Source organism: Leptosomus discolor, chromosome 8, assembly GCF_034619465.1.
Source record: "Leptosomus discolor isolate bLepDis1 chromosome 8, bLepDis1.hap2, whole genome shotgun sequence".
NCBI lineage: Eukaryota > Metazoa > Chordata > Aves > Leptosomiformes > Leptosomidae > Leptosomus > Leptosomus discolor.
The window spans coordinates 39,410,927-39,423,352 of record NC_141398.1 but is presented as its reverse complement, the minus strand read 5'-3'; the positions used below and the strand labels follow the sequence as shown (position 1 = coordinate 39,423,352).

Below are 12,426 nucleotides of genomic sequence, written 5' to 3'. Positions count from 1 at the left end.
ATATCCTTACAATGTCCTAAGAATGACCATTGCAGGTGATTCTGTAATAAGGAAATTCTCACAGAGAAAATGCTGCTCTCTGTTCTGAGAGCCTTCATTTTCTAATTCTCCAGTTACCTTGGCTCATCTTGCCCCTCAATATATATCTGCCAGAATTTGACAAAACCATCATGGCTTGCTGTGGCCAACACAGTCCCGTCTGGAGAAAGAGCTCCCTCACTCAGGCACTAAACAGAGAGACAGGAGAAAACAACAACATAGAAAAGTCATTTTATAGCTCTTCAGGCAGAAGGAGTACTCTCTTCAAACAAGAATTTGACTAACAGTCTCATAGTACAGGAGGTCAGTGTGATTTGACAGACATGTCACCAGGCAGCTTATCCCTTCACAGAAGAACTGACTTTTTTTTTTTTCAATAATAATTAACAATCACCTTTTCCAGACAGCAAATTTAAGTACAATGGATTGTGCTGCTACTGTTCCCACTGCTACTCATGTTATGAATGGAGCTCATTTTGGTTTGGGATCTTCTGGCTCTTCACAATCATTATTGTTTCATCTAAGCAACGTAAGTTGTTCAAGAAGTTAAACTGGACTCTTTTCAGTTGTTTCTTTTATACACAAAATACCACCTACTGGATACTCAGCTGCAGTCCTGGTCCACTGGATATCCATAGGTACAACTATATTCATTAGGGAAATCACAGAAGAATAAATAAAGAAGACATTGGGCTTAATTTTCCCCTTCTCATTCAGCAGTAAACCACTGCAGTGTTAAGTGTTCATCCACCAGGAGATATAACAAAACAGTTGAAATACAGCCCAGGCTGTCACACAGGCCCTTGGAAATACAGGTGAGTTTCTTCAAGAGTCATTTTCAAAGTAACTAACTAAAATTCACCTCAGCTCTTTAAACAAACGTTACTTACCAATAACGTGTGTACAAAACCAGTAGGCTGTGGGTGATAGCGTGGATGGGTAAGAAACTTTTTTTTTTTTTTACAGCCAACTGTCCTAAGAACTGCAGCTCCTGAGAAACTACAGCCCAAAGAAAATCTAAGTGATCTGTAGCGATCACCTATGCGATGGCAGTAAAGAAAAAACTAGGTTTATACCGTACTGTGGCCTTTCACTACAATGAAGCCTTCTTTGATGCTAGGCACTTCCACTGGCCAGGAGCTGTTGTTTGTTCGGATAATGTCTAAATCCCACACCTCTGCCTGGAAAACAAACATGTAGGCACACAGGTTTATTTCTGCAACTACTGGTCTGATCCTATAGAGAATTTCTTATATCCTTATCTTATACTCTGACATACCAGCCCAATGGCAAGTATGTGACAAACCTTCCCATTTCATCTAGGACAAGAGGAAATGGCCTCAAGTTGCATCAGGGGAGGTTTAGACTGGACGTTAGGAAAAACTTCTTCACTGAAAGAGTGGTCAAACGTCAGCACAGGCTGCCCAGGGAAGTGGTGGGGTCACCATCCCTGGAGCTGTTCAAAAACCGTGTTGATGCAGCACTTCTGGACACGGTTTAGTGGGCATGGTGGTATTAGGTCGACGGTTGGACTTGATCATCTTAGAGGTCTCTTCCAACCTAATGATTCTATGATTTCCACACGATTTGGCCATTAGATGCTTTCCTGGCACTCAGCCATACAGAAGTTCCCAGAAGTACAGAGAACTGCTCTTGGCAGTTGTAGCTGCTGCTTACCAAGCACCTTCCCTTGAGGTATCTTGATACTGCCTCAGTGAAGCCTCTGGCCCTCCACATTGTTTCTAGCAGTCCTTGTTATTTGCTGGCAAGCAGAAGTTACCACTTTCCGTCCTCCTGAGGCCCAGAGAAGGATCAGTATGACCTCTACTTGGAAGTGAGGAATCCCATATCCCGTATTATGGGAGCATCCACAACAGACTAGACAGGAGCCTTTACAACTCTAACCATATCAGGTCTTTCCTTCACTAGATTCTCTCCCTCTAATGATACTAAGGGACAACGTTTCACAAGTAGGGTTTCCTTACTTACCCTGTCCTCATGCAACAACGCCAACGTCTGACTTCCCTCTTCACCACTCTCCTCATTATCATCTGGGATGAAAGGGCACCAGATGATTCTTCGAGAGGTGTTCAATGGGGTATTGTCAGGTCGCTTGATGTTAACCAAGATCTCCTCTCTGATCACCACGGTTAGGAAACATAACATTCTGGTTGTGTAACTAATGCTCAGCAATAACCTGTTCAGGCTTGGTCCTCTGTTAAATACTATTAAATCTCAAGATTTTTCAGATCATTGTGATTCAAAAAGAAACCAGTTAAATGGCTTCTGCTAAGAAAGCAGACAAGCTAGAGTGCCTTCACTGTCAGAAGAGACTAAGCTTACAAAAGTTAACAGATTCTCATAATTTTCTCTTGCAGGCTGCAGACAGGGACAGGAGAAGCACAACAGGGACACAGCCACATCTGAATATGCAAACCACTTGACTGCCGAAAGGCAGGTTAAATGATTTCAGCTAGCATCGCAACACTACCACAGAGAGACAGAAAAGCTACCACTTTTTCCCAGGCTGAGTGTTCTGGTCCACCCCTACAAATCAGATCTTACAACCACCTTTGCCCCCATTGCTTTTGAAACAACGATATACAACTAAAAACAAGAAGCCACAACCTAAGGCGACATATCCCACAGGCTGACATGCTTCCCAAAAGCACTAAGCAGTCACTCCTAGCAATTAAAAGAAGAATATTTAGGGCAATGAATCAAACATTGAAAATAAATTTCAGGACCACCAAAAATAGAGGGATGACAGGTTTGTAAGGAAGATAGCGAGTAGGCGGGAAGTACTACATCCTCTTCCTCAGAAAAGTAACTGAGAAAAGCTAGAACCAGACAAACATGAGTAAAAAACTCTGTCACACTGTTGAGGTGACACTGTCCAAGTGTAAGGCCAGCTAGTACAGACTGACACTTCTCACTGACTACTTCTGCCCGACCAGAAGGAGCACCAAGGTGCCACTCCCAGAATTTCAAGTTACGTGCAATTTCAAGTAATGATTGTGCTTTATAAAGGCAGAAGTTGATTGATTTGATACTCTGGAAGGGGCAGAACTATCAATCTTCCCCTTGCAAGCTGCTATTCTGGAAAGGCTACAAGATAAGTTGAGGTTCCGTTCACATCTAACCACTACACAAAGACTGATGTGAGGTGTATTTTGAGAAGATACTGGATTTTTTCTTTATCCATGGCCAGGCGCCAGACAAAAAGGTTGCCAGCCTCATCCAGGCATGCCAGCTGGTTGGAGTTGAGATGAGCAAAAGCCAGGTCTGCCACACCACCTGTGAATCCTTTCAGCAAGGTCCGCTCAGCAGTGCTGACGCTCAACACCCGCACCATAGCAGAGCCATTGCTGGCAGCTGCAGAAAAAAACAGAGGGAGAAGTCACCATTTATCTGTGCCGTTTCCCCACCAGACTGCCTTTGTTTCCAGCCATTGGCTTGTCATTTCCAGCACCCATCCCACCATCAGCTGCCACTGGCAGCACATAGAAAATCCGTATCAATAGGTACCCCGTTAAGAAGCCCTTTCAAGATCCAGGGTACATGCACAAATATTCACTGCACTTCTCAGCTTTGGTGCAGGAGACTGGAACAGCAGCATCAAGAAGGACTTTGTCTGGGGCAAGCTTAATTCCCCATAGCTTCTGTTTCTTGAGCACCACAAATTCTAAGTTGCTCTACTTAAAAAGAAGTTGACTACTTGTAATTCTCAGGATTATTCTCATGAAAGATGCCTTCATTAAATGCAAGGCCTAAATCTTTATCCCGAGCTCATGATAAAGCTACCGAACCTCCAACACTGACCGTGAATTAATTTTAATTGCAATTTCATTTTCAGTAACTGGAGAAAAGAAGTCACCAAGAGGCAGGTAGCTCAAACACATGTTCTGTAAAAGCACTGTAAAAAGCACAAACATTCACCTGGCAAAAAGCACTGCTTTTTAGCTTGCAGGTCTGGAAAGAACATGCTCTAGAGCACAGACACACCAAGCAAAGTTTCCAGCTTCCCCATTTCACACAAACATCACTATAATGCAGATAGTCTTATGGGGACCATATTGCTTCCACTTCTTGATGCCCAAGCCAGCCCTAGCAGCTCACTCAGCTTTCTGTAGCATTAGTGCATCCAAGCTTTAATACTCAAAAAAAGCTGAAACACCCTAAAGCTGCTCTAAAATAACCACAGCTAGGAAAAAAAACCCCACGGAAGCAGGGTAGGAGATTTCATAAAAGGCCAGACAAACTGATGGATGCTAGAACTATGAAGGAAGAGAAGTGCTGATGGAGCCCCAAACACTGTGTGCTCGTATGAGAACAGAGAGAGAACTACAGATGACGAAGTGTTCATTTGTTTCATGTAAGTTGTGAAACAATCTTTCCCCTGCTTTGTTCTGCTTTACTCTTCCTTCCTGCTGCAAAATACACTGAATCTGCATTGCTCTTTGGCTCCTCTAAATTTAGCTTTAAACTCAACTCTAAATTTACGCAAGCAAATCCATCACAAACATTTATCTGCTCAGATTACCATGGGGCTGTTTCTGTGCTTAGCTTCAGAGAAAGCTTGTTTGCTGCAGACGTATTTAATTAGAGGAGCAATCTGAACACCAGCTTACTGTCCAATGAAATCAATGTTATCCTTCAACTTTCCTCCATCCCTACTGAGTCCTTCTCTTTCTTCTATTTCTAACTTCAGAACAGCTTGCTTTCTCAGTGGAAATTCTTCTGCACAATCAACTCTTCTCTCGCCTGTAGCTCCAGCTTCACTTATATTCCCACTACAACAGCACCTTGACCTGGCTATTGCTAGATGTGTTTCAATTATTGCCAGTTACCTTCTCACAATGCAACTTTGTCTCTTTTAGAGATACACCGAGCAAAAGAACATGAATCATATGCAAAACAAGAAGGTCTCTCACCTCTAATGGCATAAGCCAGGTACGAGTTTGAAACAGCTATCAGGTTGCCATAATAGTATTTCTGCTCCCAGTCATATCTAGCAACAGGCTGTATTTTCACCTGCTCATGAGAAAGAAAACAAAACATGAGAAATGTCTGGAATTAACTCCTTCCTGGAACAAACCTGCCGAATATACAATTTCCTCTAGGGAAGATCTGTAATGCTTAATAGGCAACTGTTAGAAGCAGCAGTTGGTAAGAAGAATTGCACATCGAATGCCAGGTAGCAGAGCCCTAAACGTTCAGAGTTCTGGAGGCTGACAACTGTTTCCTTCCACTGCAAGAAAGAATGCAACTCACTGAACTTGTCATACTGCAGAACAAGGCTCTATCCTGCAACAGCAAAGCAGCCTTGACCTTTTTATTAGCACAGTGTCTGGATTCTCAGTTCTTGGAAACTTTTTTGAAGCACAGAAACACATTTGCTACCGGTTTAGTTTCAATACTGCTTTCCATGACACCGAGAGTCATGGTCTTATTTGATAAGCACTGCCTCTGTAAGCAAAGAATTAAGAAATACCACGGAAATCATGGCAGTGATCCTCCCTTTCATTTTTATCTTCAGTATTATCTACAAAAAACAATGATAACACGGTACAGTATTCAGTTACTATCTCTGCAATCCCTTAATTCACTGCACATTAAGGAACAAAATGACATAATATGGCAAGAGGATCAAGACTACAGTTCTCTCTCCTAATTCCTCCTAGCATTTGTTCTGAGCATGTCTCAGTACTCAGCTACAGCACTACTTCTAATCTCAGCATATAGGTTCTTCTACAGCTCTGAGCTGCTGGGCGGAGCCCTCAGCAGGACTGAGGCTAGCAAACTATCAAGAGCAACCTTCCCTCCATAGCAAAGACCTTCCAGTGAAGAAACAATCAACAGGAAAAGTTTGTTTGGAAGGAATGGCACTTTCCCAGGAACCTACAGCTTAGATCATGGACTCATTCCTGAAAATTAGAGGATAACTTGGCCAGACTCTGGATTAACAATAACAATCAGCTACAAGATACTGCCCCAATTTTTTCCCCTTTGTTAAGCTCTTTGGCAAACTTCGACCTAATTACAAGCACCTACAACACAGGAAAGATGATAGCGATTTCTCTTTAAAATATTCAAGAATAAGCGAATGTGTCTTAAAAAAGAAGTACATAGAACTATGCTTTCTTTTGCTCCTTACCTTGTTACTCCCTCTGGCTTTACTGGTGATGCTGGAATCACTGCTGGCCACTATCTCCACATCTTTTGCTGATATCACTACACAAGTGGAGCTGTCATCACCAGAAAGGCAGCTTTTAAGAAAAAACGGGGGGGGGGGGGGGGGGGAAATAATCAGACAGGACTCACAGGAAGAGAACAGAGGTTAGATATTTGCTATTAATAATTTTAACAGCAATGCAGAAGGAATATCTGTGCATCTAGGAAGTCTGAACTGAACAGCTGGAAAGAGAAACTACTTTCAGTTAAGAGTCTCCCTTCCCCATATGTCACAGGTTTGAGCGCCAAACACCTGGTTTGTTCAGCTTAAAAACCTCCAGTCTATTCGGCTTGAGCACACACCTACATTTGGTTAAAGTAGCCCTGACTACTACCCAACATTGGAAGGTGCAAAGAGACCAAAGCCAAACAGTTGAACCTCATCAACAACAGTGCACGCTGCTCATAGTTCTCACAGCACCCTCTCTCAAAACCATGACCAAAGAACCCAAACAAAAGCTATTTACACAAGCTCTAACGTTAAGAGTCAGCACATGAAGCCAAGCATTACACTAATTAGACTAATGTCGATTTGCAGTTGGATTTGTATTGCTACTCCCATGACAAACCTCAAGTGCTCTATACGCATGTGTTCTCTTGCATATAAGCAGGAAAAGCACATGTACTGTTCCAAACACATTGATGTATGTGCACAACTCAGCAAAGAGTTCGGTTGAAATCTGTCTCAGGATCATTTGAACTGTTTAAGTTACGTGGAGAGAAATACTTTGACAAGTGCAAGCTCTACCCTACTGCGAACCGGTGTAAGTTACCCCTCAGGTAATTTGGGTCCTGAAGGAGTCCAGCTGGAGGTTGACAACGCTAAGTTTCACCCAGAGCCCTGCTAATTCACCTCCATCCTGACTTACAATGTCCACCCTGTGAACAGTCCTGTTCCCCTTCTTGGGGGGAAACAGTTCTGCCGATATTCTTTAGTTCCTGAGCAGCAAGGATGGCAGGCTCCACACATTAGCCTCCCAAAAGCTACAAAAGCTCTGACCAACAGCATGGACTCACAACTGTCACCTGAATTCAATGTAAAACTCGCAGTCAGACTCCCGGCACATTTGTCCAAGCTCACCAGAACTAATTTTTAACTGTTTTCTATTCACTCTCAGCCTTTTTTTGACAAAACTTACATGACTTGCTTCTCCTGCAGGGCTCCCAAAGAAATGCTGCGATGCACTGGCTTAGCCAAAGAAGGTCCATCTCCAGCCACGATGGGATCAGGCACCAGCAGTCCATTCAAGTCTCCGTTATATGAATTTGATGGTCTCTGGTTCTCATTCACTGAACCTAGGGAAAAGCATGACCCACTGTGCACAACATCCGTCTAAAAGAAACAGCATTGCATGAAATACACTACCTCCAGATGTTTTTTGTCAGGTTCTACTGGTCTGTCAAGTAGAGTATGCTGATGCTGAACTGGTTGGGAAAAGTATTCTTCTCCAAAAAGGATGTTAGAGACCTCCCATGTAAGAAACTTATCTCCACACAAATGAGAGAAGTCACAGCTCTTTTCCTACATAAGCAATCTCAGCAGACCAGAAAAACACCAAAGAACAGGTACAAGGAACTTACCAGGTTCAAGGAGCAAATAGTCCTGGATCAGAAAGACTAAGCTGGTAATTCTGATTTCCTGAATCAAGTGCCAGACCGAAGGGTTCTCGAAGGGTCATTTCTAACCCCCATGCCTGCAGAGAGATCTCTGCAGTCCAGCACCACAGTGGTTAGCTGCAAATAATATACTTGCTGCTTTCCAAAACTGGCTTCTGACTGCGAGACCTGACCTCAAAGTTCAGGTGTTCCAGTGACTGCGCTATTAAACTGCAGCTGGGCCGATGGGATTCCCGTATCTTTCCCTTGGTCAACTAGTCGTACAGAAGTTTACAGCACTCTAGTTTTGCATAAAGCAACCATTTGTTCAGAATTTCAGCTGTGCTTTGAACAGGGCACAGGCTTTGACTTCACAGATTTGGCCTAACACAAGTTGCCTGGTGGCCTCCATACCTTCTGAAGGCTTTTAGAAGGGGACAGATGTAACGGGGTAAAAGAGACTCTTCTTCTATTTCACTAGCAAGGTAAATAGTTGACGATCCCTGTTAGAGAGCAAGCCCACTCCATCTGCACCTACACATCAGCACACCGAAGTCAGCCTCCTGTCTCAGCAAAATCCTTGCTTGAAATTTTCACTGGGTTTGGAAACTGAAATTTCCTATACTGTTGCCAGGTAACAACTGCTGCTGAGCTCTTGTAAAATGGCTGCTCCCAGGACCAGAAGCTCCACTGTTACTGGCACACGTAACAAACTAAACATAAATGTTTAGAGCAGGAAGTGTTTCTTGTCATCTGCCCGCACACCCCCCAAGTAACAATGCTGCTCACAGCTACATACACCTAGTCCTGCAAAACCTTCCTCGTGGCAATAACCTTGGAAAGCAGCTCCACTAGTCTCTGCTGGATACTGAAATCTCTAAGTGAAACCCAGGGTATAACAGAAACCAGAACTAGACAGCAACTTTATGCCACATAAGACTAGCCCTACACATGCAATTCATGAGGCTGCTGCTCTTTCAAAACCCTTGAAGGATCTCCCAATTTCCCTTTCCTCTGACATCCTAACAGGATTTTCAGAGGCTTTCAGTCAAATTTGTACTCCTGCTCTTCACTTTATTATGTCCAGTTGTTTCAAGTCTACTTGCTATTACCCAGGCAGCGATTTTTGCTGAGAACAACCACAGGCCCCTTACTGCTTGACTTACTGTCTATTTGCTCCTTTTCCTCTCAACTGCCTTCTTGCCCACTAGAGTTGACAGAGAAAGTATAAAGAGAATGACTAGGAAAGAATAAAAATGAAAAAAAAATCAGCCAGACTCAGTAAATAACCCCTTTGCTTCAACCAGCAAGACAAGCTGCTTCAGGGGAAAGTCAGTCACTTTGCAAGAACAGAAACAACTCCAACCATTTCCCAACCATGGCACATCCCTTCAGTCCAGAAATTGCTTGTGAAACAAGTGTTTCCCTTCCCTGCACTGCAGTCTTCTTTTCTGTCTTTCAAGCACAGAGTGCTGCTCTGTGAAAGAAAAATGTATTTTCTTATAAGAATTATAATCCAGGAGCACCCAAGTGCTCCAGAAACAAGAGAAACTGCTTCAAGCATTCTCTGTGGGTAGTAAAACCAATGAGACTGGCTTCCTGTAGGTTTGCTGCACCACCCCATGTGCCTCTGCACCCCTCCCACAACTATCCTGCATCCAATCTCTCATCCTTTTGGCCAAGCAAAAGGCAGCACACTTGGCAGTTGCTTTGCAGGTAGCACATTCGTACTGACTCTCAGGACACTTACAAGCTACATTATTCCTGCCTTTCCCTCAACAAGAGCACAACATGGGCATAAATTCTGTCCTTTGGGGTTTTTTTGCAAGGTCTCAGCCTCCTTCATACCTGTACCTCATCAGGTTTGACTGAAACACTGTGGCAAGTTTAAAAAGCTCTAAGGGGGGTTGAGAGAGATGCTAGGCTGCAGGGGAACGGGAACACATTTTGTATAGCTGACGCCTAAGCCTGTTGCTGTTCACCACTGATATTTTTACAGGCAGAAGGGAGTCCAGTGAACTCTGAGCAGAGACATATAACAGCTCAAAGCAAAGAGAGAGAACACGCAACCACTTTAGGAGAGATATTTGTGATCCCATTTCACATTCAAATAAGAAGGACAGCAAAATGTTTGTGGAAAGGGTGAAGATGACACCGATCTTGGAGAGACCTGATAGCCCCTTGCACTGAATCCGGCCAGACACCCGGGAAAAACTCAAAGTACTTTACTAAGATAAAGGGGGGGGGGGGGGGGGGGGGGCGGGGAAGTGTCCGAGGAGGTCAGCGCTTTTCCTTCTCCCAGATACAAAGCGCCCGCGGCAGCACCGAGTTTCGGGGCCGAACCACTCCAGGTGTGCTCAGCGACAATGGTCCCCTCCAGTAAGCGAGGAGCCTCAGGCTGGGGCGCCGGCTCCCCGCCTTCCCCGGCTGGGGCACACCTCCCCGCTGGCTCCCGGGCTCCTCAGGGAGCGAGACAGGGCCGAGCAGGACCCCCCTCACCCTGGGCGGGACGGAGCCGGCGGAGGGCGATGCCACCGGCGCCCCAAGGCGAGACAGGCCCGGCCCGGCCCCAGAGCGCGGCCACCTCACAGACGGCGGAGCCCCGGCGCACCAGCTGACGAGGTTCCCGCAGCCCCAGCCCGGGACAGGGCAGCGCGGCCGCCGGCCCTGTGCGGCGGCCCCGCCCCGGCCAGGCCAGGCCCCCCGGCTGCGGCAGCCTCCCGCGCCCCCTCGGTACCGGCCCCTCACCTCCCGGCCGGTCCAGCTTGAGGATGTCCCGCAGGTGCTGGGTCGCGTCCTCAATGTCGATGCTGGAAGAGGAGGCCATGGAGCCCGGCCTGCTTCCCGCCGCCGCCCGCACAACCACCACCGCGCTGTCCCGGCCCGGCTCGGCCCGCCGCCCACACTTCCGCCTCCGGTCCGGGCCCTAGTGCGCCGGACGGAAACCGCCGCCGGGACGGAGGGTTCCGGGCGCGGCAGGGGGCGGAGCCAGCCCGGCTCGGGGCGGGACGGGCGGCAGGGTCGGGGTCGGCGGCCACGGCCCCCTTCCACAGCGGGGGCTCCCCTGTCTCCTCCCCGCGGGGCCGGGACTGCGCCGCCTCCGCCACTGAGGGGGTGCCCGTTGGCCCACACCGGCCCTAGCTCCCCGCGGGGCGCCTCGGCCATGCCCCAGGCGCTACGGCCGGTGTGAACTCCCACGAGGCCAAATACCACGGGGTGGTACTTAAAAGTCTCACTCACAAAGGGTCGAGACTGGTTGTTCAGGGTCCTCTCCGCACAGGCCTCCTGCCCCGGAGGCAATCGCTGGGGCCCAGCCTAACACTCGCACCAAACACCGGCACGAGAAACATCAGAGGCCTCAAAAGCGACCTGTGGGTGTCAAAGATGTGAAGCAAGGCTAATTGAGAAAGCCTGGTGTTTGTCTCCTCCAGCCAAGGAGCCAGGACTGAATGGCCATGCAGAGAAAGGCAGGAAAAAGAGCCCCAGAAAGATTTGTGTGACCAATTTCAGGGGGATAACTGCTTTCAACTTTCAATGGCCTAAAGACTCTCATTTTGTATAGTTTTTAAACTATCACCTGCCACACGAATCATTCCTTGAACCTGACTTCTAAGCAAGCTCTGCCTCGGCTTACTGAGCTCGGTATTCAAAACACTACCCTGATTTCACAGACCAGATCCTTCTGCAGGGCAAGGTTCATAAGCCAGACCTATTCTTAGATGCTCCCTCCTCTGCCAGGATTCATTTAGAGCTGGAACTAGAACAGAAGGATCCTTGCTTAGCGATGACCACACAAAATGCCTCTTTCTACTGAAAGAGCTAATCTCTTCCAGTGATTAATTTTGATCGTGACTTTGATAACACAGAAGCAGCAACAGAACAGTCCTGCATTTGAAATAGGGAATATATGAGAATATTTCAATACTGAAGAGGAGGGCCCTAACATCAGCTTCTGAGAAAGCTCTGTTACAACTCAAAAGCCAAAGCCGTCAGATTTGAGTACTGAGTGGCTGGAGCACATCCCATCCCAGTCTTTCCTGACAAGTCTCTAAAAGGGAAATAAGCCTGGAAAGCCCAAGCTCAGCTCTTGAAAACTGGGGCCTAAAAATAAGGTAAAGTGAGTGTGGTTCTGCTCCTGTGCCACCTCATATGCTGGAAAAATTAATGTAATAAATCCCTTCACTGGTGGAACACCGCTGCCTCCAGGGTAGAGGACACATGACAGCCAGCCACGTTGTAAGAATCTGCGCAGCAAATGCCATACTACTGAAATTATAACGAAGGGACGCTAGAAAGACACCACAGAGCATGAATGTGGCCCAGACTTCAGAGCGGGATACAAACCCCAGGAGGGCAGCACTGGACTGACACCCTGTGTGTCTGCCTAGGATGAAAATGCAGCTGTCCTGTTCAGCTCCAAGGGTGAAGAACATAACAGATGCAGATGTGGAGATTAACTACAGGCTACCATGCCTGTTGTCAACCTTGTGTATCATTTATTTACCTTGGTAAAATACAACAGCTGAGAACTAACCTGTCAATTTTAAAAACTGAGCT

General features: G+C 46.4%; 1 protein-coding gene across 1 annotated transcript in view; it reads right to left on the bottom strand.

Moving 5' to 3' along the window:
- EDC4 (enhancer of mRNA decapping 4) overlaps window positions 1-10,699 on the bottom strand; it is a 35,760-nt gene extending 25,061 nt beyond the window's left edge. Inside the window, exons 1-8 of the mRNA XM_086469618.1 lie at window positions 10,618-10,699; window positions 7,413-7,569; window positions 6,197-6,308; window positions 4,974-5,073; window positions 3,225-3,414; window positions 2,029-2,176; window positions 1,116-1,220; window positions 118-227 (exon numbers count right to left, since the gene is read on the bottom strand). Coding sequence (XP_086325744.1) covers window positions 118-227; window positions 1,116-1,220; window positions 2,029-2,176; window positions 3,225-3,414; window positions 4,974-5,073; window positions 6,197-6,308; window positions 7,413-7,569; window positions 10,618-10,696 — 1,001 coding nt within the window. The 5' untranslated portion in view covers window positions 10,697-10,699. The remainder of the gene's footprint in view (window positions 1-117; window positions 228-1,115; window positions 1,221-2,028; window positions 2,177-3,224; window positions 3,415-4,973; window positions 5,074-6,196; window positions 6,309-7,412; window positions 7,570-10,617) is intronic.
- Window positions 10,700-12,426: the final 1,727 nt, after the last annotated feature.